This window comes from Trematomus bernacchii, unplaced genomic scaffold (genome assembly GCF_902827165.1).
Source record: "Trematomus bernacchii unplaced genomic scaffold, fTreBer1.1, whole genome shotgun sequence".
Classification (NCBI taxonomy): Eukaryota; Metazoa; Chordata; class Actinopteri; order Perciformes; family Nototheniidae; genus Trematomus; species Trematomus bernacchii.
Window position 1 is genome coordinate 1108499 of NW_022987708.1, and position 26837 is coordinate 1135335.

Here is a 26837-nt window from a genome sequence, read left to right on the forward strand (position 1 = left end):
TGAACGTTTTAGTTTGTTCACATTAGCAGACATTATTGTCACTGGTAGATTTCAGACTGGTTTAATCTTCAACCCTATTGAAAAAATAATGGACACCAGTGGCTGCCTGGAAGGAAGACAAAAGTGGCAAACTGAACCTTTAAAACACAACAGGGTTGGGAGGGTTACAACATTTATTCCGTTACAATTACCTGTAAACAAATGTTTTACAGTCAAATAAAAGTAGTGTAACCTGTTTACTTTACGTTACTTTTGGATCACCTCAATATCAAATGCAAAATAAATAAATAAAAGAGAAAATAAATATCAATAAGATGTTTCTTACTTAAGTTAATTGTGTAAGACAACAGAACAATGTGCCCTTAGAAAAGAAGAAACCAAGATATTCAGTATGAACATTTTGAAAATATTATTTGCTTGACATACAGAGTAGTTAAGAATAAAAGAAGCCTAAATGAAAACCCAAAAGAAAATTCAGGCAGTTTGTCTCCCTATAATATATCAATATGGTATATTTTAAATGTATTGGAACATTGTAATCCTGCTAGTAATCCCCATTATTTTATTTATTTTTTACCATTAATCTAATTATGTATTTTTTTCAAGTAACTGTAAGGGACTACAGTGTCCTTTTTTTGTATCCTGATTACATAATCCTGTTACATCCATTACTCCCAAAGCTTGTATGTGAATGGGTTACAACATACTAAAATGTTTGCACTGGTTATTATATTATATGAATATTTGCATTTGCTGGTGATACCACTTGTTTACACATATGCCTAGGAGAAATTCTGAAGTGGTTATGTAATGATTCTATCCTGACCTTTGCTTGTTCTCACCTCTGTGTTGTTCTTCTACAGCTCTGCCACATTGCCTATCACCTTCAAGTGCCTCTTAGAGAACAACCACATTGACCGCCGCATCATCCGCTTCGTGCTCCCTGTGGGCGCCACCATCAACATGGACGGCACTGCTCTCTACGAGGCCGTGGCAGCAATATTCATCGCACAAGTTAACAATTATGAGCTGGACTTTGGCCAGATCATCACCATCAGGTCAGTGGACCGTGCTGCCGGCCTATACCATCTGTGCTTCTAAGCTCATTAACATGGTAAAGATATCATTGGGATTTGAAAGCAATGATATCAACGCTCATAAATCCTTTACACCAAATGGCAGAAATACATTATGCATAATACATGGCTTTTCAAATATCCACTTTAATTTGGGTTTTCAGTCATTATTTGACCTCATTTTTTTTGCAGCACAGATGTAGGAAAATATATTTCACCAGTTTAAAAATGCTACTTTTAAACAGAGCGGGGCAAGGATGATGGATCTGAAGTTCCTTGATGTTTGGACACACTGTGAAATGAGCGTCAGTGAAGACTTTTTGAGTCATTCCTTCAACATCCAATGAAAAAAACAGCTTTAAATCAGGTTGAGCTTGCCCAGCTTCCAACCAGATGCAGAATTGCGAGCAATGTCCTTCCTTTCATGAAGCAATCCAAAAACTCACAGTAAACATGTCAGTGTTTGTTGATGAGCATCTCAACCCACAGTTTGAATAACTTAGCGCTCATCTAAACTGAAACCGAGAATTCTATCTGATCTGGAGGCTTACTTTAGAGATCTTTGGAAAAGTAGAAGCAGGAGGAAGAATATATTGATGGATGTCAGCAGCAGACAGAAATAACAGTTGTGCACAAAATAATTTCGAGCATGCTACCATTGAAGCCATGTCCTATACAACATCAAAGCCTTTCAACAAGTCTGGATTAGTCAATAGTTTTTCATCAAAGGGAACATTTTTGCACCTCAAGTGTTCGGTTGATCTAATAAAAATGTTTCCCGCATTGAGTAATTGATTGACTCAATCGTTTCCCATCAACACTGATTTGAAATCCACATGAAAGAGAGGGTTGGAATAAAAGCAACATTCCAACCTTTGTCTCTCAAGCTCTGAAACTAGTCTGTACAAGTGCACATTGATAATTAAGGAAAACGTTTTCCACAGATGGAAAATAAAACTGTATAAAGACATACATGAATCACTAACTGACACATAATGATAACAACACAGTCTGTTCTCAAGGACTCTTATGTTGTGCACAAAAGGAGATGGAAGTAGCAGTACGAGAGAAAAGAGTGCTGAGAAGAAAGTACAAATCCTGCCTGCTTTTTGTCTTCAACACACTTGGCCAATCGCAGTGTGTGATGTGGATATGATTGCTGGGTTGTCCTTTTCAGATACAAAAATGTCCCTGCCAAGTGCTATTGGAAATGTGCGTGTGGGAAGGGCATTTTAGACACTGTTTTTGACCATCTGACAAGTGCTGCATATTGATGTGTTTATGTGGCTTGGTTATGGGTTTTAATCTCTGACAAAATTGTCTTTCTCATGTCTAACTTATAAAGCATTCTAATGCATCATGTTAACTGCGTGGTTTGGCTCCCTTCAACTCACTGTTGGTACAAGGTTTTATTATCTATCTCGTTTTTCTTCAACGCTACGCTTCCAGAACACTTTCATCTGCAACCAAACAGAGGAACTTCTGCGTTTTGTCAATTTTAAAGCATAGTGTAAAAAGCATACAGAGTAATTTTACATGCTGATTATTTTAATAATCTGGGTTGAGTGAATAAATAATTGTGGTCGCTATTCACTGTTGCTTGGCAATTTAAAAAAAGCTAGGTTTGTACATCTCATGTTGGACTATTTAGAATTCTCCCTGACCGTAAACTTGGAACCTTGACCAAGATGGTACCATAAAAATAAGCACGTACTATCCACGACATGTTAATGGTGGAACCAAAGAAACAGCAAATTAATCTGAGTAGAGCTAGGATTCAGTGGAAATGCAGACTCCTCTCCTGCTGTTGCAAAAGAAACAGTAGTGATCTGCTAGAAGAGACAAGTGGAAGCACAGATTACAGAAAACACATGGGTATTTGATACAGTGCGCCGTAGATAATCTGCCCACAAAAGCATTACAACTTGCAAGCAAAACAAGATAAAAGCTCCACTGTGCTACAAGTGTAAAGCCAACAGTGATACTCATTGTGTTGTGCTGTGCTGAATAACAAACATATTGTGGAGATGTAATGCATGTTGGAAATACAAGGAAATGACGCCTACTGTGTCTGGCTTTTCATGAATACTAATGAAACATACTGTAAGTATTCTGACAGCAAATGACTGTTGTGTAGTGAAAATGTATTTATACATTTTAAGAACATATTTGATACTACCACTCCGACATTCTGTTTTAATGAAATGATTTTGTCCAACAACCCCCCCTGTATATTTTTCTATATAATTCCATATATCAACTGTAGATTGAAGCTATCCGCTTATCTCTCTCTGAAAAGAGCCATGTGGCCACGATAAACCCGCATATCTCGGTCACGCCACCACTGGACTTCTGAACCCAACCCATCCCCTCCCCCCACCCACCATCTCTCACCATCATGCTCTAATGAGCGCTGGGATCATCCCATCCTCAACCTCTGGATGTGAGGCAGATACCAGATGTACACTTACACAGAGTTTACCCTCAATACAGTTTCTACTGGTATGCTTTCATCTCCTTTACCATTCAATAGAGAGGATGCTTCTGATCAGTTGAACAGTTGCTATGGAGATATACTCCCACAAGGCTATTCTCAATATTTCATTCCATCCATGAACAAATAAGATTAAGGATAAATGAGATCAAGATACTTAATGGATTGAATCTGAGTGTTTGTGCTCAACTTTTCTTTTTATCATTATGGGTAACTGCTGGCAGCGTTCATCTACCAGCTGTCTGCTGCTGCCCACAGGGAAAGTAGGGCACTCTATTAAATATTGGCTTAGTCGGCCACAATACAGATAATACAGGAGGGTTGAATCACAAATAAAACCAATTAACTTTCCCTAGCAGCCAGCATTCAACACCAAAAATGCCAATGTGTGAATTTCTTTGTAGGAATTGCCCCTTAAAGCCACTATGTGTGGAATTGTGTGTGATTAAAATATATTTCACAGTATGGTGGTGATGATAAAAAAATATGTCTTGCATAACATCTCAATAGTAGGTTGCAGAGAAATTGAATGCATAGCAGAAAGATATTGGTTATAGCAAACTATGGCTAGGTAAAGGGTTGACCCCCAATGTTTGATTTTTGGACGATAGGAGCAATGCTTGGTTTCGCTTCATAAATCATGATTAAGTTAAATATCAGCCAACTACAGGACCATAGGAGCAGCATATTGTTAATGGCGCTATAAAGGCTAAATAACATTAACAAAGGGTTTTATCAAAGCTCTCGCATAAAGAAAGTAGCACTTTCAGGCTGCTACATTTTTTATATACAAAACAAATCTCTGTCAAAATCAGAAGAGGTGGGATGCATAGAAAAGTATTTTTAATTCTTGTATCTCACTCTCTCTGTTTGATGATTTCCTTACTGGAGGAATGGAATTATTGCCATATGTTTTTCGTACAGTCATGAAACGTAAGGAGGCTGAGAAACCAAATGTAGTTACGTGTTTTGTATATCACTCTATCGGTCTCCTCTCTGTGTCAATACAACGGTCAACGGCGCACTTACACTTCAATGACCATTGGCTACCAACTTATTGTTAGCCAATATGCAATTGCCGAGTCTTACCAATAACGTTCCAAATCTTTATATTCTTAGCCTGGGACGCCCTGACAGAAGGTATATTTAGGATTACACAACTACCTCTATTTGTTAATGTTAGGGCAAGATTACAGTTAAAAAAACATATTGACTTACTTTCTCCCCTGCCTACCACTGTATGGTCCGAATTATCTCCCTTTATTGTTCACTTTCCTTGACAACATGGTGAGAATTTCTCTAACCTGGGTTCATTTTAGCTTACGCTTCCATCTTAGTTCAGTTCAGTCTTTCTGGTTTCCATGTCCCAGGAGGGGTACTTATAAGCGCAACTGTTGGTTTTCGAGTTGTGTACATTTGTCCATCAAAGGACATATTCATTGTGACTTCACAAAAATAGCATTTTTTTTGCCATAATTCCTATGCTTTCAAACGAATATCTAATATGATAACATGTATGAAGTTATAAGATTTGTATACACTGCAAATGTACTGGTTGTGGGTGATACAACCGCAAGGCAGTAATTATAGTTCTGTTAAACTCCATTAGAGGGTCAAATACAGTGGAAAGGCAATTGCTTTTGTAAAAGAGGAGTGATGATATACCGTTTTGGAGAAAAAAGCTTGTCTTTGTGAATTTGGTTGTGCATTGTTCTTTCATGACATCCTTCAACCTTTGTTCAGGGTCTCAGGGTCAATATTTAACTTCAGTTGTTACAATACATTATATTAAAAATGTCTTTGTTGACATCATGTTTCTTTTTACATTTCCAGTATCACAGCCACAGCAGCCAGTATTGGTGCCGCAGGGATCCCACAAGCTGGACTGGTCACCATGGTGATAGTGCTAACATCCGTTGGGTTGCCAACTGACGACATCACTCTCATCATTGCAGTCGACTGGGCATTGTAAGTAGCAAGTGTGTTCACTTACTTCCAGATCCAAATTATAAATACGAGATAAAAAAAACACATGAGCCCCATCTTCTTCATCTCCTCTTCATTTGGTCAAAATGTCCCAAAATATTTCAGGTTTATTCGTCTTATCCTCTCAAATGTCTTCCTCTTCTACAGAGACAGATTCCGAACCATGGTGAATGTAATGGGGGACGCTCTGGCCACAGGCATCATGGCACACATCTGCAGGAAAGACTTCATGGCAGAGGGGGATGGGGTGAGTTTTAATTATGGCTTCAGTTCTTCTCTATTTAGGACACTTGCCCAATTGTGACCCTAACATGGATTTTCATTAACGGGTAATTCATAACAAAAGCATGGACTGGATGTTATTAATCGAGCTGCTCCTGGGGTGTTCTCAATACTACTTTCTGAGAATTGAAAACCAAATGAAATGGCAGGTTTATTTTAATTTGAATGTCCAAACATTTGCTAAACATTAGCGTTAACTTAAGTTAGTAAGTTGCCTGACGTCTTCACGGCTAGTAGTCGTGTGCTGACACTGTAGGCCTGATATGGGAGGCGCCGTCTTTTGAAGGCCATCAATAATTCCTGTTGAGGTTGTCACAGTTAGTGTTTAATAATGTTAGTGGCAACTTGTCATGCATCGTTTTAGTAGTGGATAAAAATGATGTAAAAGAACATATTAGTTATTTTTAACAAATTGAACAATGCAACAAGCAAACTCTCCATTATAGAAGACATTTAGAATGAAAGGATATGTTTTTATCTGTAGTTACTGTCCTTATAGATTATACAACATCAGGAGCTGTACATCTCTTATCGACATGTTGCATACATTTTCATCCTGACATTTGTCTGTCATTTTTTCTTCTACTTCCTAATTCCATTTGTGCTTCCCTTCCTGTGAACCCATCGGCCCCCAGGTGCCTCTGATCTGTGAGCCCAAGCCCGTGTTGAACGCCCCAACTATGATGAACTGCCACAACAACAACGGTAACTACCGGCCCCCTTCTTCAGGAGGCAAACACGAGCTCGTACCTTCTGACGTGGCCAGGCTGATGCAGCTGGAGGAGGGCGTCCGGCCGCCTGCGGAGAGGAAGAAGCCTCCGATTCCCCCGAGGCACCTGAAGAAGATCAAAGAGCACTGCACCATCGACATTAACGGTCTTGAGACCAACGTATAGTTCCTCCTTGAGTTCATCGGTTTTCTGTGTAGATTTGCTGAGCAGAACTTTGGAGCAAAGGATGTCTTTACCGATGGGAGGACAGCGCAGCTTGCATCTTATCATATTGGGGGGACAAGATGTCCTGGAAACTAGGAGATAAGCCTCGTAGTGGGAAAATTGTATAGCAGTGAAATGCTTTCTGTGACTGGACAAGTATCACACTGACCATGGATACCAGAAGGACAACATGTTTATGATTTTATTCATAAAACTCGTCCTTGGTGTGGACCTACACCTTAACCCCCAGACACTGATGTCAGGTGTGAGTACTTGCATTGATAAACTGATTTCTATTTGATATTTACATTTTATATAATTTATGATTTTTTTGTCCTGTGTTTATAATATTTTATACTAGTGCAAGCAACCAGCTGTTTATGTTATATAGGCAGCCTGGTTTCCAACATCTACGATCCAATACAACTAAACTGCATTGTCAATTACGTTTCAAGGTAAAAGAGTTTTGTTTTTGACATGTCACAGATTATTTTGAAATCAGTGCGAGATCCAACTGGGAACACACTACGACTCACGGATTAAGTACATTAGAATGTGGGGGTCAAAGATAACTGTGACCTCACATCCATTTAATTCTTGTGATCGCAATATCTCAAGAGCACCCGGTAGGAATTTCCCAAGAGACAAACCTTCACCTGGACTCAAGAATGAACTGATGACAATTGTGTGTTCAAAGGTAACTGTGACATTACAAAACATTCTGGCTATTCATACGCTGATCATGACAGTGTCCCACACATGTCTAAAAGGATACAATTATATAACAAAAGTGTTTTTGTTGCTTTATTATTTTTCTCTGAATTATTTTAACGTATACTTTAATCTTTGACAGTAATCCAGAATTGTCCCTTGAAAGTGATTGAGAATGCAGTTGACCTGTATCAGAAAGTAATTTGAAGGAGACAGGGTTGCATATAAGACACAAGGCATGAGTGCAACTGTCTGGTTTGAGCTAAATGATCAGATGCCCTGATTGTTTAGTTTTGCCTTAACAAAGCTGGTGGTGCTAGGTTGACGGGATGACTGGGAAGAGAGGACTATGGTCATGTGAGAAAGGTAATACTAGAGCAAAATTGAGATTTATTTAAACAGCCTCAGGAGCACCTGATTTTAATAAACTTTCCAGTCACTTGAACAGCCTAAAACAACCACTGGTAATTCAACATAATCCAACGGGGCCGTTTGTTGGTTGACTAGATTTTTGGCTACTATGTATAGTATATCAAACATGACCTGTGTTGTGTCTCAATGTGCATACTTCTGTACATACATGTGCTATGTTGAGTGCATACGTGCGCCCCCTTACAAAAGTAAGGCAAATATGCAGTCAAAATACTGTATGTACCCGGATGGTGCACTCATAACGGTCAAAAAGTCTGGAATGGTTTACACTTCTCACACTCATCAACGACAGCCATCTTGGCCACGTAACGGAAGAGGTGCAACCAGCCTCGATTGCAGTTTGACCGGTTAATGAGAATGAATGTTATTATCTCAGGAAGAAATTAAGTTGTGTGACAGTTGCACCATTTTAGAATAAAATAAATATATCTTTAAACATAGGAAATTGAAGTTAAAATGTGCAATACAAATGTATCTAAACACTGCTTAAGAAATGTTGAACACACAGGCTCATTATGAAGACATCGTAAAGCTCTCGGTTCAATCCCTGTAGGCAGTGCTGCCACTGGCCAAATTGAGACTTAAGCTAATTGTGCCCCCCCCCCCCCCCCCCCCCGGTCTGTACACGAAACTCCCTGTCGTCAGGTATATCCTGTTAAAGCCATGTTTCCATAAAGCACATTAAGCTACACTCTAGATATTCTGTCTGACTACTAGCTAACACTGTTAGCTTGTCTATATCTTAAGCCAGTGATATGACCTTGCCCTGGACATGAGGGGTGAGATAAAGCTTATATCTCTGTTTCTCCAAAAAGCTGGACCAAGTTCTCGTTCTTTGCTTCAGATGCCACCTTTAGTTTTAGTGGTTAAATCGGGCAGTCGGTAACGATTTGCTACTGTGGACGATAACGTTGCTAGCTAGCTAGCAGCAGCGATCACTTCCGATGAAAGTGTTCAATTTGACCCATGGACAACATTTATAATCTGCGTAGGTATTCACAGTGTACAACATACAGTTTACTAAGGGAATTGTCCAAATTGAGACACAGCACTGAATATTCTGTAACAACATTAACTTTTGCGCTTTTCTACTGTGTTGGTTAATATAAATTCTCAATATTCTGCACTAAAGTGATTCAAAGTTTAACTCAAGGGTTAAGCTATATAGCATTTTACTCTAATCACATGCAAGGTTTTATGTATTTTGTCATTTTATCCACTATTTTGTCAGCTATGTGAACAGTAATTGTCAGAGACTTCAGAGTGAAAAAGCTGCGAACATTTTTCTCATGGGAAGAGAACAGATTGTTAACTGAGATGTGTTTTTCCTCCTGTTATTATAAATAATGTTTAAGCACTAGCCTCATATTTGGAGTCAAATGAGAAATGAACAGTGACACTGACTTGTGTGAGAGAACCGGCTAAAATATTAAATATATGCTCTGGTGAATGTTAGGAAACGCACAGTCTTCTTCAGCCTTTTTAAAATCATTTATTGCTGTGTTCAATTACTGTATTTGTGGAAATACTATACTGCTGTTTGTGAAAGTGACACTGTATTCATAGTAATATAGTGAGTGTAATAGAATGAGTATTTTCAATGTCATATAAAAATATTTACTATCATTTAAAAAAGCAAGAAATAGAAATGAACTTAAGTAACAGCGGAATGGGTTGAAGCTTTAGATGTGTTTTGAATATTTCATTCACAAGCACATGGTAAAAGAACAATTTCAAATCATGATTATATCCATAATTGTCTTCATTATAGGTAAATTACTGGTATTTAAGATTCAAGGCTGTCATTCTGATACCTCACTGGCTCTTCATCCGTCCCTTTTCCCCAACATGCTGAAACAGTACTCTCAACTCAATTATTTAGTGATAAGAAAAACAAATAACATAAGATAGCTTTGAAAATATAAATAATTTGATTAATTTATCATGGAAACCTGCTAAGCCAACATGTTCTCATTTCCAACTCGTCAACCTTGTTCAAGACCCAATGGTGTAATTTTGTAATGCTCTCCTTTATCGGTATCGATTTATCTACAACATATGATTAGGTTAAGTACATTGCATCTGTACCGTAAGTTAACATTAGTACTTGGTTAGGTTTAGAGAATGAAACTATTTGGTTGGATTCAGTAAGTAAAAATAAGTCAACATTGACTTTTGGCTTTACACGTAACACAAAGTGGTCTCCTGGGTAAAAGACCATCCAACTAACTGCACAACTAACGTTCTTATTACGCCACACTTAACTCTCGTCAGAATAATTGCGACCACTAGATGAGAGCTGACATGCAAAACTGTGGTTCAAGAGGTGAATGGAGCATCATAGTTTGATGCCTAGGCCAATGACCACCAGTGGTGGATAGTAACAATGTACTTTTACATGTACAAGTACTGTACTAAAATACAATTTTGAGTTATTTGTAGTTTACCTGAGTATTTTCAGTCTATGCTACTTTGTACTACTGACAATACTTTTTAGAAGCCACTGCACTTTTTACTCCACTACATTTATTTGACAGCTTTTTATTACTTGATACTTTTTAGGTTTAGATTATTATTATATATAATCTTAATAGTAACTCAATATAAATAAGATTGTGAAATAGGCTATTACGCATGATGAGTACTTTTCTACTTTTACTGAAGTGAAATGCAGTACTTTTATTCGTAACAAAATACCTTTAAAATGTAGTATTGCTTATTTTACATAAGGTAAAAACATACTCTTCTTCTTCCACCACTGCTGACCACCTGCCGTATTTGACGAGTTGGGAGTGAGAACACCCAGCTAAGCTTTAGTCTCTGAATTAACAGTCCTTGAGAATTAATTCCTGGTTGGTTTGACAGCAGCTGTGTTAACTGGTGGTAACATCAAGTGCAATTTAACAACACAAGTCCAAGGGTTCTGTTCGAAATGTCACACTTATTGTCCACTGGCGCTAGCTAACATGCTCTGGGTGGCTACTCGGTCTGTCTTTGGAGAGCGTCCCACCAAATTGTGGTCCAATGGAAATCAACACGTTACATTATTTTAATAAAAAAGACAATGTCATCCAACAAAGAAATACTGAACTCATTAAGCAATATGTGCATCATGTCCTGTACATTTACCTATACAGTTCATGACCTTATGCATTGTGTCTCATGAATCCCTTGGGTGTTGTTTCTCATTGACAAGTAGCAAGCCAGCAATTCCCGTGCTCTGCAAGGTAAAATTAGTGTCTTTTGAATGGAGTCTGGTGGCTTTGGAGAGAGCTGAGATCACGGTGGCATTTCCCCATCAGAAAGAGATTTCTGATGGCCTGGTAAAGCAGTGAAACTTGCTTCAATCATAATGAAATTGAATTGCAGCAATATCATTTGTACTGAGTGTCAAATGATTTTTGATTACTAAGGGCTTTCTTGGTTTTAAAATGAAACTGCTAATCTTTTACCCTTGGTGTAAAAACACTAATTACTACTTTATTGTGGTATTGATTCTGAAACATTCACATGGGAAAATTGACATTTACCTACTGTATGTAATGTATTTGTTTTTAATGCACAAAAACACAATCAGACAATATATGTTGCGTGTCAACAGTCCAAAACAAATATTTAAAGTTCAGATATAAAGATATGCTATAATAACCAGCCTAAAAAAAGGAAACTAAAATAACTTTATCCGGTATCCTGCACCAGAGATATGTAACTTCCAAACAATAATAGCACTGGAATTACATTCAAGGGTTAATTCCTATTTATAATCAGTTTCTGTCCTTGACACTAAGCGGTCCAATGTCAGCTAACCGTGTCTTATGCTTCCAGTTCCTCCTCTATCTCCTCTCTTTTAAAGGGGAGGTCGGTGTTTCCTGTGCCAATGTCCAGTACTTGCAAGTTGGACAGGTGTGCGAAACAGCTTTCGTCCACAGAATCCACAGCCAGGCGGTTAAACCTTAAAGGAGGAAAAGGGAAATGTTCGTGATGCTTTATTACTCAATTGACAGTTGGCTTTTGGTGACATTTCAGAGGCTGAAAGCAAAAATCCTGTCGTGCAGAATGGTAAGCAGACAGCAGGTGACATACTGTATACAAATCACATCTGTTAGCTTTGATCCACTCAGGGATCAGTGTAGTGGCACATATCTATCGAGAATATATGCCACAATGAATTTCCCACAGAATAATGTTTTAATTCAATCAAATACTATACATTTAGTAGGTTTTTTACTCACTGAACATCAAAGCACTTCTGAAACACTGGAATGACCTTCATCTAATCTTATCTATCTAAATGCTTGCATATGTTGCCCATGATCTATAGCCAATGGGTAATACACATGCAGTTAGTAATGAATAAACACACGTAAATCCTCCTTTCACTTCCACTTACTCACGGAAAGCATTCCAGCCACACTAAATTGGCTCAGGCCAAAGGCTGCCAGCTGTGGGGGGAGTTTGGTGGGAAAAAAAGAAAATAAATGTGGCAACAGCTGATATGAACAACAGAAAGAGCACAGCAGCCTGGAAGGGGTCAAGTCCCATAAACAAGAGCCATAAAGCAACTAGGTTGAGGTCAGGCTGACAACCAAACAGAACAAAAGCTTTAAAGCGCACATCTGCAACCTCTTCACTGTCTGACCGCTGCTTTCAGCTGCCTGTGGGTGTAAGCCTGCACTATGTGGAATAAACCAAAGTGGAACATTTGCTGAATGCACACAAGAGATGGAGGGATTAGATACCACAACGCAGTACTCTGCAAAATGAAGCTCATTCAGACTGTCCAACATAGAAAATGTATTTGATTAGTAATAACGAAGGCAACAGGGATTGTAACATAGAAAATTATATTTTGAACTGTGGTGTTATGGGTTAAAAGTAGGGTTTAGTAGAGTTTTCACTATTGATAATTATGAAGCTATCAACAGTTTAGGAAGCCTGGTCTCCTTTCAATTACCTTTCCCTTACGATGAAACTGCATAAAGTGTTGCAGTGATGACATATTTGTGTAGGCCAACTCGGAAGTTAGCATCGCAAGGGCTCCCTCAACAAAAATAAATGGGATTTACCCATTGGATTTTTGGTATATTGCATAACAAATATGTTTGGCAAACACATACTGTATTTATGATACCTAACGCAGCGTCCACACGGCGGCGTGCGTTGAAGCTTGCCGGTGGGCGTGTCTGAAACTCGACCAACAACCAATCACATGAATCTCCCGCCCCGGACACACAAGCACGCGCTTTGATTGGCTAGAGCTTGTACTGGCATATGATTTGATTGGCTGACGCTTCTGTCGAAGCTTCAAAAGTTGAACATTGCTCAACTTTTGAACCGAGCAACACGAGCAAAGCGAAGCAACGCTCCCACAATGCAGTTCGGCAAAGCGTGACGTCACCCCATTCAAAGTGAATGGGCAGAAGCGTTGAAGCTTCAACGCACGCCGCCGTGTGGACGGGCCGTAACATGTTTTGTTCAGCAGGATAATTTCCACATATAAACACAACTTTGTGATTTAAAAGGTAGTAAAAAGGTAATGTTAGGCAATAAACAAACTACATCACGGTTGCATGACTGCGCACAGCCAAAGCTAAGCTAAAGGCAGTCTAGTGTTGACGTGATGATGTTTAGTAGTCTCATTAGATCATTTGTTAGCAACTGCCGTTTTTGAGACACGTTAACGCTTCATACATTCTCAAGTAGGGTATTTACTGATGTACTTTATATAGTGGAACCAAAAGTGAACATCTCTTCGCCTTGTTTTAACCACAGACCTTATTTCAGGCTTCTGCACAAACATGTCCAAAAGGGAACCGGAATTGGTAATATGTGAAGTCATTTCTGGGTTTTAGTACTCTACACCACTCTATAGTCATTTACGTTTTGAAAGAAATCTATTATTTGTTTTGGAAAATAAACAGATATAATTCTAATCAAAGGCCGTGGAGGTCTACAAAAGAAAAAGGACATTTTTGAAAAACAAATATTCAGTCATATAAAATAACCGAGAAAATGTTTTGTGTCAGATTGTGTATGGATCAAACTAAGAAAATATAATTTGTTGAAAAGCAATGTTCCAGACAGAACATTTAGTAATGTTTGAACAGAGCCAGGTCAGCTGTTCCCGGTCTTTGCGCAAAGCTAACCAGCTGGCTTAAGCTACATTTCTTGAACTAAAAAGTAAGTGTGTTTCCCAACAAGGCAATCTATTCCTTCAAATTATGCAATACTCTTACACTACTTTCATATATTGAACAAAATCCATTCAGAGACTTTGAGCTTTCTGCACTGTGAAAGTCGTCTTTCCATCCACACTTTCTCAATACCTTCTCATTGTCCATAAACTCTGTTTGTAAGAATGTGTTTTGAAATCGAGGAAAGAACACTGGCGTACCCAGCAGCTGCTGTCCCTTGGAGACCTGCAGAGCAGTATAACAAAAGCAACAATTTCCACACAGCCATATTTCAGTCGCACTTGCGCAATCATTCCCTGAGTGGAGATCAATCTAAAAGGAAAAGAAAGTTATGAAAGGGACCACCTACCAGATTTCCACAAAGCCCTTACAGCGGCAAATAATGGCCTGTTCCCTCACTTGTGTTTCATGCAGCTAATTTGAAGTAACACAGCTTGTGCAGACAATCATGAGGGAAAAATACAGAGTTAACCATTGCGTAACACCCGTTGAGAAAAAAAGGACTGACAACTACCCAACACTGAGTTCCAGAGGTACTCATCGTATAAGAAATGGTTTGTGGGTCTCTTACCGGAGAAAGATGCCTTTGATGTTTGGAGTGCCTTCAAATGCTGAAGCAGGAACACTTGAGATACGGTTACTCTGCAGGTAAAGGTACTCCAGGGACTCGGGCAGGTCGGACGGGATGTGTGACAGCTGGTTGCCAGACAGGTCTAGTGTCTAAAAATTACAAGATGCACAGTGAATACTAAACATAATGCTTTATGTTCCCTGATCTGTGTACAGAGGTTCTTCATTGATCTCAGATCTGATGTGGGTATTAGTATATAACACTCATTTGATTGCTGTTCTGCTTAACTTCCACTTTTTACAGTTACATCCTCTTATTCACTGAAAAAACTGAAACATTGACTTTAATTAAATGTATAATGTCAGCCGATTTCGCATAACTGTATTAGGTTAGTTAAAAGCAAATATATTAAGTTGAACCAAAACCTTTTTTATTTTAACTTAATATTATGCCTTCAACTAACCTAAAACAGTAATGTCAAATCTGTTGAAATAATACATTTGATTAAAGTCAACGTTTCAGTTTTTTCAGAGTACTAAAGCTCCATAGAGCTTCACAAGAATCTCAAAAGTCCAGGTTGGGGATTGTTAAGTTCCTGTAGTGGACAAGCACAACAAATGTCTTGCTTTTATATCCGACATGTTTCTTTCTCCTATAGCCATTTACCGTGAGCGCAGTCAGCTCCATCCAGGCTCCCTGGTAGGCTGAATTCAGTTTCAGCTGGTTGTCACTCAGGATGAGCTTCCGTAGCTTCTCCATGCCCGTCAGTGTACCATCTGGTATGGAGTTAAGCTGGTTGTTCTTGATTTCGAGCACCTGCAGGCTGCGAGGAAGACCCAGGGGGAACGAGGACAGGCTGTTTCCCGACAGATCCAGGGTTTCCAGAACACGCAGCTTCCGGAAGGCCTCGCGGTGAAGCTTGGGACTCGTCAGCTTGTTGTAGCTGAGGTTGAGTTCTGTCAGGGTGTACAGCATGGCCAGGTCGTTACGGCTAATGTCAGTAATGAGGTTGTGAAGCAGCATGAGGGTCTTGGCCCTCTTAGGCAAGCCCCTGGGAACCCTCTCCAGCAAGTTGTTGTACAAGTGAAGAGTGTGTAGCTTCTTCAAACCCTAGGCAAAATGCAAATTTGTTTCACAAAGCATTTGAGCATTTTAACCTCCAGGCTGTTCTGCCAAATTAAATTATAATGTGAAATATCTTTATAAAATAGATATGTACCCGGAAGGCAGACGGGTGGATGGAACGTGAGCGCAGCTTGTTATTGTGAAGGAGCAGGTACTCGAGGTTTCGGACAGAAGTAAGAGCGTCTCCAGGGATGCTACGAATGGAGTTCTTCTCTAGATGAAGCAGTACTAGATTGCGCGGCAGCCCCGTGGGGACCACACTTAAGTTGTTATTTGACAAGTCCAAAAACTCCAAGCTGCTCAATTCGCTGCCAGAAAAGAAGAGATAGTAATCAATTATTTGTGCTTTCTGTCTGATGTAGCAAAACGATTATTTACGCACATGAAAAACATATATATATATGCTGTCCTTCTTTTCCACTATACAATAGCAACAACGGTGGTGGAAGAAGTACTCAGATGTGTTACTTAAATAAAATTAGAAATACTACATTTTAAAAGTACTTTGTTACAAGTAAAAAGCCTGAATTCAAAATACAAAAGTATCGCCATCAAATGATATATATAAATAAATAAGTATATATATATATAAGAACCAAAATCAATATAACTCATGTGTAATGGCCTATTTCAGAACCATACATTGAGATAATGGGTTACTATTATGATGATCATGTATTCTTATCACAACTGGTAAATGTAGAGCTAATTTGAATAACATTTTTATCGTGCTGCTGGATGTCTTAACCTATACATGTATGTCAAGGTTTATTTAATAATGGATTTAGATTTTGCATAAGCTAATAATCTAAATCTAAAAGGTACTTATTAACAACATCGGTCAAATACCGTAAATGTTGTGGAATAAAATTTACAATATTGGCTTTTATTATGTTGTGGAGTAGAAGTAGACTGAATTTTTTTTTTTTTTTTCAACAAATGTCATATAACTGGATTAGTTTAGTTGAAAGCAATAATATTAAGTTGAACCTAATGCTTTCAACTAACCTAATACAGTAATGTGAAATCTGTTGACATAATGCATTTATTTAAAGTCAACGTTTCAGTTTTTGAGGGTATAAAGTAGCATAAACTGAGAATACTCAGGTAAATAACAAGTACCTCAAAATTGTACCTATAAGTACAGTACTTGAGTACATGTACTTTGTTACTATCCATCACTGAGCATCAAGATGTTAAAACATTTTAACTCCTAGGGTTTGTCCACCTGAAAGTCTTGTTGTCCATGCCCTCATTGTTGAGGAGGTTGCTCTGGAGATACAGCTCTCTGAGGTTTGACAAGGTGTCAAAGGCCCCTGCAGGAATTTCCTCCAACTTATTACTCTGCAACGACAAGAACAATCCTTATGCTATAATTTACTGTAGTCATTAAGATTATGTATTTCATCCACCTTACACCTAAATGCCCACTGAACAGGTGCTGCACCTTCAGATGAAGACGGAAGAGGCTGGAGGGCAGGTTCCTCGGGACGACCCGCAGGAGGTTGCTGGACATGATGAGGATCTCCAGGTTGTCAGAACCATTGAACGCATGTTCAGGAAACCCTGCGTCTGTCAGCTTGTTGTTATGGAGATACACAGACCTGGGATCCATGATCAAGGGACATTGTCATGTGTACAGTAAATGGACATGATTCCAGTAACTAGGAGTACATTGACTCAAACACACACATACGTACCTCAGTTTGGGTTTTTGGCCAAATGTATACGGGTAGATCTTTGTAAGCTGATTAGCAGCAAAATCAGCACTAACCAAAGAGGGTGGTAGGACTATTGGTGCTGAGGTGAGCTGCAATCACAAGAAAATAAGCAGGACAAGACATAGTTAATGAGATATGGTCATGAATACCGGTCGGATTGTCCCAATTCATGGTCCCAGGATCCTAATGTCTTTTGGGATCCCTTTTTATATAGTGCCACTAGCAGTTCAGTGTTTGTAGAGTCAGTTAGAGTCCCCTGAGCATGTACAGTATAGTGATGACTCTACTGATCCCCTTGTCAAACTTTGAATCTGTAAAATTGTTTGACCAATTTCTGCCAATTTATCCCCAGCTGACTTTGTGTTTACTGCTCATAGGAATATGTTAGCGTGATATAACAGAAGACTAAATGGTTACCATGGGGAAGATAACACCTTTTAAACATGCGCATGTTAACACTCCCATTATGATGATTTAAGCATGCTAACGTTATTTGTACAATTGAAATTCAGTTTCCAGTCTGTCGTACACACACATGCGTTTTTATACAGGTAATACAGTACACACTTTTTACAACATGCACATACATATACAAATAAACACAGTTATATGCACACATGCACATGAAGTTGAGAGGTCAGAGCGGAGGCAGCCAGTCTAGCCGGCGCCAGTGAGCAGTTGGGGGTTAGGTGCCTTGCTCAAGGGCACTTCGGCAGTGGCCCAGGAGGTGAACTGGCTACCAGTCAACACTCCGTATTCTTTGGTCCGATCGGGACGTGAAGCGGCGACCCTTCGGTCCAAAGTCCAATCCCCTACAGACTGAACCACTGCCACCCCTGTACAGGCTAATAGAGCTGATCGTTTTCTATAACCTTAACCATCTCAAATAAACACTCAAATGTATTTTTATTTTGGACATTATGGTGGTTTCGAAAGACAACACATCTATAATGTTGTTTGTGTAGAAGAATTTGATTATTTCCTACGAGTATTTGCTTTGATGCCGTCTGTCTTCTCTAAAGAAGTGGACTACTGTACATTAAGCTGTGTACCCCTTATTAAAAGCAAGGTTTTCTTCACTTCTTTCTCCACAGAACAAGTGCACCATTGTAAAAAATAGCAAATCCGAGAAGCACTGGTGAGATTAGATGTTCATTTCGAGCTCTCTCCTCCGGTTTATGGATTAAAGCAGCATGGGTGTCTTTGAGGCTTAGTGAGCATTTTAAAATCCCCTATTCTTCCTGTTTGCCTATTCATCTCTGTGAAGGCAAAAAAAACAATCTGTCCATTCTTTCTCTGTCTCTCGCTGTGCCCAAAAGGGTCAGTAACATTTTAGCTCTCACCAGCTGGCACAGCCATACTGGAAGTGATTACCAGCATAAGCTCGCACACAGAGTGAATGAGAGGAGACTGCCACCTCTCTCTGCCAGCTGGCCCTATGTCAGTGTATCGGAATAAAATGTAATCAAATTATTGTGATGATTGGACAGACAAAAGATTAAGTTGCCTTTGCATCATTTAAGCACATTTTAAGTTTCAGTATTGAGAATAAACACGAGTTTACTGGGACTCACCTTGTTATTTGCCAGGTATAAATAAGCCAGCTCTTCAAGCATCTCAAAACCTTCATCTTCAAGGCCTATCAAAAGAAAAACATCATGAACTATTAATCAGCTACGAGTAAGTCTCAACTGTCTCTTTTGTTCAAAAGTTACCAAAAATGTAACGTGATCACATGATTCCTTCCGATATTATTGAAGGTCTGCTGTAAGCTAACTAGCTGACCTAGCTAACCTAGCTAACAGTAATTTTAAATACTTATGAAACAGACTAACTCTACCAACAGTGAGAGCTGGACAACTTTATCATCCCTGAACTTCAACAATCCCACCGGTCCCATCTGTGTGCATCAATGTTTTGTTTCCCCAGATTTCTGTTGTGTTTTGAGCTTCTTGCAGCGTTTTTATTTGCAGTGTTTCTTTTAGTTGGCTGCGCATGTTTCATCAAGTTGGTTTCCTAATTTGCATATGTGTTGGCACATTGTGCCTATATATTTACATTTTGCTTTGAAGCTGCAGCGCGTTTCTCCTATTGGAAATGTTTTGGGGCGTTGTACCTTTGTACCTTTGTACCTAATGGGCAGCGTAATATACCGAAGAAAATAATCTCAAACTCAATTAAGGTATTTCAGGACAATCGGAATACGAAAAAGTTCTTCAAAGCTCTTTTTAGATTGAGCACTGGAAAGTCAGATTACTAAAGTGATGTAACTCTGCAATATGTGTCTGACTTGTAATATGCTCATTTGCGCAAGGGTGGAAATGACACATCATTTTGCCAATTTTACTTGTTGTGTTCTATTTAGCACATTGATTTATTGGCAATTACTGGACTTAATTTCATTCATAACACAGTGACGCTAATGTGCTGCTTCTGAATGTTTTTTCAGTTCAGCTTGTCCTTTTAAAGCATCTAAAGCAAAATCTTTATTTGTGTAGCTTTCACATTGATGAGAATCTGTACATCAGTGCATACCTTAAGTCAGTCCCACTGATAATCAGTGTATGCTCAGTTCAGCTTGACAAATCTGAAGTAAAACTTTATGAAACTAAAATGATAGACAATCCTTGTTCTGACCCTGAGAATGAGTAGTAACTGGGAATGACTTAATAAGGTATTTTAATGAACACATCCTTGGTTTCTACCTCTAAACATTTAGACCAGAACATTGTTAGGGCAACTACATGGCAGGTTCAGGAGTCTACAGATAAATTAAGTTTGAGGCAGATTTGAAAAAGAGACTGAAGGAAGAAGAGGTTCTAACTTTCGACTGGACCAATGCAATTGATGCTAAATGATTCCAGGCACTCCAGGCTTGATTGGATTTCAGGAGAGCAGTTCCCAGTATAATGTATTTAAATGACTAGTTAAATAGACATTGTGATATTTTGTCTTTACACTACAGACATGTTCACAATCTTGGAGTTATTATCTCCCATATACATTTTCATCTGAAGAGTGTATGTTGCTCTATAGGCTACTATAATAACAAAATGCTTGGTCCATAAGATTTGGGAGACGAAGGAAACAGAAACAAAGCTAGCAGTCGCACAGCTGGCCAGGAAGAGAAAAATCCTCCAAGCTATCTGTTCCTCTCAGCAGACTGTCAGAATTATAATGACACATTGGCATTCAGCTACACATCTAGCACACACAACAAAGGCTTAGTCAATGGGGAAACTATCGTTAGCAAGAGGTTTGATGCCTGTTGTGCCATTTGTACTTTTGTGAAGACCAGACCAAGATTCATGCAGCATGGTTTCTTAATGGCTTGTAGCTCTGGGCATAGTGCAGCTGAGCCAGTGGTTAGCAGCTATCAATGCTAACAGTGCCCACAACAACTTAAAGTGGACCTATCATGCTATATTTGAATAATATAGTGTAGGACCATACCTATATAAGGCATATTTATACTTTTTTTTTTCTCAAAATACCAAACAGATCATGCATTTTAGCCATGCTTCATTTTGCTCAATTTGACCATTTCTAGCTCTGTTTTAGCAAGGGCAGATTCAGTGAGAACAGCACCATCTACTGGCCTGGCATATGTACTACATCGTCTCCAGCGCTTTCGAACGGCAATGGCCGTGGCTGTCTCCTCCTGATTGGTGGAGATGGCCCAATAGCCGTAGCGCCACTGTCCTGACGTCAGGAAAGTGTTCAAATCTGGATCAGTTTTTATCAGATCCGTTGCAGCCCCTTTTTTAGAGATTTGGGTATGGAGGAAAATAGAGAGGGTTGTGTTTTCTGACACTTGGTGAGTTCCCTGGAACACCGGGGACACATATTCATGTATAAAAGACGTACAAAAGTGCATTTTGCATGATAGGTCCCCTTTAAGTTGCACACAATGCCATAATCAGGAGGGCACCAGCAAATACTCCAAGTATGCCTGCTTGTTACCAGCTAAATCACAGCCCATTAGAGCCCGTCCCCATGTGTTTATTGATAGGATCTGTCTAGATTCAAATAAGCCCACTATTGCACACAATGAGATGGTGCTCTATTCACAAAACCTATTGAAATGCACCAGAGAATATTATGGGAGCTAGAATATGGTGTGTACCGCCTCATTTCCATGGCATGGTACAGCTCAACTTGATTCTACTTGACTTACTTTTGATGCCGGGTACATGCCTCCATTTCGAAAGAATATTGTTCCCCATCAGTGTCGGTGGGAGGCTTAGCTTTGTAAAATGTTTTTTAAATCTGGGTAAAGTGAGGTTGGCTAGTAGGCTGGCAATTTAAAAATGGCGGGTTTCGGCACGACACAGGACACGGTGTGGCACGAAGAACATTCCTTGGGACGATTCTCTGATGAATCAGTGGCCTGTAGTGTTTTGAATGTACCTTTGAGTATAGGTTGAGGTTGCTTGGAACCACAAATGAGGTGGTACTAAAAAGAGCACCAGGTACTATCCCCCACCTTTGTCTATGGAAGCAAACCAAATAATGCTGCAGAAAAAAGGCATAATATAAGGGTAGTGATGACCCGATTAAACTAAATGAGGCATACAGTATTTAAGCGGCTTGCAAGTTCATTTTACAGTTTTACAGTTAGACAAATAGAGCTCAGATATCCTTGACAGCAGGTCACTGCATTTCTTTCTGCCTTAAAAGACTATTATTGACCTTAGCTGAAAAGCAGCATTTTATAGAGAAAAGTCTTCTCAAGTTTTCATCAATTGCCCTGCCTTTTCTGGATTTGACTGTAAGCAAAGCCTAGTATTGATTTGGTGGAACACTTGACAGCCAAAGCACTTGTCTTTTATAAGCTGTGCTTCAATAAAAGTGTCAAAGTAAATATGGACCCACACCAAACTGCATTTCTCCTCTAAAATATCTCCCAATGGCGATAGTTAGTAATTAAAAGAGTAAAATTGCTTTAATTTGACCTGACAGTGACCCCACTGCTGAGCAGGGAAAAGCATGTACTGTATTCAACAGAACCCTTTCACACAGAACACTGCTGGGTGTTTAGACTGTTAAACATTGTTTACCAGCTGATGTAAGCCAGTTGTTCTGAAGGTTGAGGGTCTCGAGCTGATGCAGATGGGAGATGTGCTCCACTGTTATCTCCTTGATTCTGTTGTTCTGGCATCAGGGGACAAAACACAGAGAGTTCATACAAAGGCAGCCAGATTGCTTTAGTCTACATCATTTCTGAGCAGAATTACAAAATGTTGATTTAATGAACTGTATGTGTACGCAGTCTACAGACCTGTAGAGAGAGCTGGCGAGTTTGGTCCGACAGCTCGGCGGGAAACTCCGTGAGATCGACTCCAGCGCAGTCCACCGAGCCTTCTGCCGTACAGCTGCACTCCAGCGGACATTCAAGCAGCTCAGATTTCGTCACCATTGTTGAGATGTTGTTCTCTTTTATTGGCTCTTCCTCCTCCTCTTCCTCTGGCTCAAGAGGGGCCTGGCAATGCACCAACACCAAGGCCAAGAGCAGCACACTCAGGGCCTGCAGGATGGAATGCTTGGGAAAGGCCATGCCGAGCTTTCCTGTTGCACAAGCACATGGAAAGAAAAGTTCAAAACATCAGGAGGATTTGGTTCCTGGAAATAGGGTCTTGTTTATAGTACAATCTTCTACTGTTGGCCATTAAAGTGGTGGTACTGTATATCCTTTGTCGATCAATGTAACCTATTATTATGTTGGGTGAATGAGATGCACCATACACCACTGTGGCTCCCAAATAAATGTTGTGTTGGGATAAGCCATCTTCACTGTTTACTACCCTACTGTCTGTCAATAATGGCAGCAGAACTCCGTCTGGTTATTACTAACTCATCCCTACAAAGCAGATGGGCTGTAATTGACATGGTTGAAAACACATTTCTTGATTTTGTTAAAGCACCCCAAAATCCCAATTACTCACTGTCGATTTCTAAAAAATGTAATTTAGCTCACAGCTAAGGTTAAAAAAAACAAAAACAGCAGGAAGCCATTTTCTGAAACAGAGCCGACCATACAGTATCTCTGTGTTCCCCACCTGTTGGCTTTAAGCACAGCAGTTACCTGGAAACTGATTCGCAAAAGTCAGTTCGGAGGAAAGTGTTTTTACGGGATGTCGAAAAGAAAATCCTGCTTGGAGGGAAAAAGGTGTTTATTGGTACATGAAGGGGCACTGCACAGATGTCTCATGTCAAAATCCATTTGTGAGTCAGAGGGAGTTCTTTTCATTCTTCACAAACAGTCCAAATAAAAAAATGAAATAGCCTGTAATTCATTATAGGTTTTTATGTTTTATTAAAAGTAGCTGTGGCTGATCCTGACATGTTACAGTACAGTGACAAGAGTTGGCTCAATGTGTTGAGCTGCTTTAGTTTAACGGTCTTGGAGTTGTAAATGCTGGCTCACTAACTTACAGGGACACTTGAATTGAACAGAGCCAGAGTGTGTTTAGTGATTTTCCTATAATGACCAGTAAAAAGGCATGCTGTGAAAAATGCCTATTGTATGCTACTTAGAGGAGATGACAGGGGTTAATCTATTCAGACACTGATTATTAAGCCATTCTATCATGCAGTGGGTTTGAAAAAAACGAATTACATTATCTAACTTCCAGCCTCTTTGCACATGGTCTACCATTTTGGTCCACGATGAAATGTCAGAAGAATTTTTGTGGATAATTAAGAAATGTGCTGCAGACATTCATTTTCCCTTCAGGCTGAATTTCAATAACTTTGGTATTCATCTGACTTTTCCTCATCAAGTTGACATTTAAGTTTGTCTAAACTTTGGTGTATAACCAAATACATGCAAGACTAATGGTATTCCCATTAGCTTAAAGCTGTAGAAACCGATTAAGCTACAGTAATACTATCGTTGCCTTTACACAGATCTGGGCATAGTGACGGGTGAGCCAGTGGCTAACGATGCTAGACCGTGGGGCACACAAACAAGTACTAACATGAACTAGGATACTAACATTGTAAGTAAACAAAGCACAGAGAAACTTGGATTACACCCACAACACACTCTTTGCCTAAAGGGGCCCTATTATGCCAATTTTCAGGTTCATGTTTGTATTTAGAGGCTCTACTGTGACATGTCTCAATGCTTTAATGTTCAAAAAGCTCTTCATCTTTCTCATACTGCCTGTGCTGCAGCACCTCTTTTCACCCTCTGTCTGAAACCAGAGAAGTCTGCTCCGATTGGTTAGCTGGCCGGCTCTGTTGTGATTGGTCAACCGCTAACAGATGTGTTGGAAAGGTCCAATACCTTTCCCGATCTTTTTCAATGTGTTTGAGCGCTAGCCAATGGAAGAGTGAGTGTTACCTATGTTACGGATGTAAACAAAGCAGGCTAATGGAACCATGGGATTATGTACGACATAATTTCATTTCAAATATTTTTCAAAACAGCAACACTGGTCTATCTCTGCAGAGCATTTTATTTAATTAATGAAGGGTTTGCAATGTTTACGCACCAGGCTAGCAACAAAAGACGTCCGGTTCTCTGCCCTCTGCGTGTCTGAAGCTTCGAGCCTCAACAACTTGAAGGGCTAATTTAAAAAAAGAAAACAAGCATCAACAATCTCAGTGCATCTCATCATTACACACCACACACACACACACACACACACACACACACACACACACACACACACACACACACACACACACACACACACACACACACACACACACACACACACACACACACACACACACACACACACACAGTTTTGAAAACTGGTTCTGATTGTTGTCATTTATGAGGTACTTATCCCTAGTAGTTGTATAAGCTAAGGTACATGGTGGCCACATTGCCCCCTCCTCCCAAGCAGTGTGCTGCTGTGTGAGTCAGCAGCCGTAAAACGTACTTTAGACACCTAGAGGTAAGTCCCTCCTGAATGAACTGAAGCCATTATGTATGTTCTTTTGCCAGATACACCAGACTCCATTAACAAAAACTGTTATTTAAGCATGTATAACTCTTAGTCTACTGCCCCTATATTTGTTAGTATGTTTGTGTTATTGCGTGACTTTGGTGAATCCGAAGTTACCCTTTAAACCCACAACAAACATAGCTTGTACCTTAACCATTTAACCCAACACTTAAATGGTCTAGTAGTCCATTAGAAACTAATTCCCCAGCACTTACAATGCGTTGGCTTATTTGAAGCGAATATATATGCACTATTATTTTTGTTCTGAGTTTGTATCTTTTCGGTTTATTGCATTTATTGTTAGTCTTTGGATAAAAGCTTCACTAAAATGAAATGTAATGTAATGTAAAAAAACTGAAACAAACAAAGTAATCAAGGCAGCGGTAGACCAATGGAGTCTGGTGGTTTTGGCGAAAGCATGGATGGACATGAGAGCTTTAGTTGCTGTGGCCAAAGAGCTGTTTTAAGGCAAGGGAAAGCATTTCCACAGGCTGGTACTCGACTCTGTTTTTCCAATGCTAAAGCTTCAGGCATAGATCAAATTAGATAATAAGAATCTAGCCTTTTGTTTCTGTCAGACAAGCACAAGCACAGTAGTGTTTATTTGAGGCTAGAGTTAGGGAAAGCCAGGAAAAAGCCTGCTGTCCAGAAGTTTTGATATAACCGTTTAAGGGGGCAATCAAGTCATGCTCTCAAAGCAAAGGTCTAAAAGCCATCTATCAGAAGAGCTTGTGTGTTTGTCCACACAGAAAATCCACAAAGCTGAATGCTTACACCCACAACAAATACACACTAAAAGCCTTTGCACTTTGCTGCACTTATTGTACATGTGAACGATGGCTAGAATATAAAACAGCATAGCATCCAGGGGTCAGAGAAGAGTTTAAAGCTGTCATATAGTCAACAGCACTCTTATGTTACCTTGTAATTTAGAGGCTTCAAGAGCAAGTATTTATTAGCAGAGGCAGAGCATTTTAAAAGTCTTCATATCATTTGCATGGTCTTTCTCGGCTGAGCAGAGGTCGTAAGGTTGCTTTGCTAAAGTGGATCGTCTGGAATACATATTGTCATGCACAGAAGAATGAAGCTGACACTTAACAGCCCAGTATAATATAGAACGATGACATACCAGCAGCCATCCATAAAACATGCAGCGAAGAAGTCTGCCAAAGCAATGTTCTGCTGGTCTGCTACTTTACCCCGTCCGACCAAGGTTTGCTGAAGCGCACTGAAGTCTGACGTCCAGTCCAAAAACAAGCTGTCCCATAGCAGGCGAGGAGTCACACAGCCACGGCAGATACCCTCCAGATGTGAGGAGAGAGAGCGGGAGAGGGAAAGTTAAGAGAAAG

At 39.6% G+C, this 26837-nt stretch overlaps 2 protein-coding genes across 3 annotated transcripts in view; one reads left to right on the top strand and one right to left on the bottom strand.

Annotated features, from left to right (window-relative positions):
* Nucleotides 1-6734, top strand: part of slc1a7b (solute carrier family 1 member 7b) — a 79303-nt gene extending 72569 nt beyond the window's left edge. The window contains exons 8-11 of the mRNA XM_034140780.1: nucleotides 864-1058; nucleotides 5404-5538; nucleotides 5704-5803; nucleotides 6474-6734. Of these exons, the coding sequence (XP_033996671.1) occupies nucleotides 864-1058; nucleotides 5404-5538; nucleotides 5704-5803; nucleotides 6474-6734 (691 nt within the window). The remainder of the gene's footprint in view (nucleotides 1-863; nucleotides 1059-5403; nucleotides 5539-5703; nucleotides 5804-6473) is intronic.
* A 2661-nt stretch (nucleotides 6735-9395) lies between these two features.
* podn (podocan) lies at nucleotides 9396-26837 on the bottom strand. 2 transcript variants are annotated; one of them, XM_034140845.1, is made up of 12 exons: nucleotides 26618-26837; nucleotides 25027-25101; nucleotides 22809-23095; nucleotides 22588-22681; nucleotides 19102-19166; nucleotides 17507-17616; nucleotides 17254-17410; nucleotides 17035-17150; nucleotides 15901-16114; nucleotides 15348-15791; nucleotides 14682-14830; nucleotides 9396-11868 (listed from the first exon to the last, which is right to left on the bottom strand). In XM_034140845.1, exons 3-12 carry the CDS (start codon nucleotides 23082-23084, stop codon nucleotides 11730-11732), a joined length of 1764 nt encoding a protein of 587 aa, XP_033996736.1. In that variant the 5' UTR covers nucleotides 23085-23095; nucleotides 25027-25101; nucleotides 26618-26837; the 3' UTR covers nucleotides 9396-11729. The 2 variants fall into 2 exon arrangements, with proteins under 2 accessions (XP_033996736.1, XP_033996737.1); XM_034140846.1 differs by having other exon boundaries at nucleotides 26688-26799.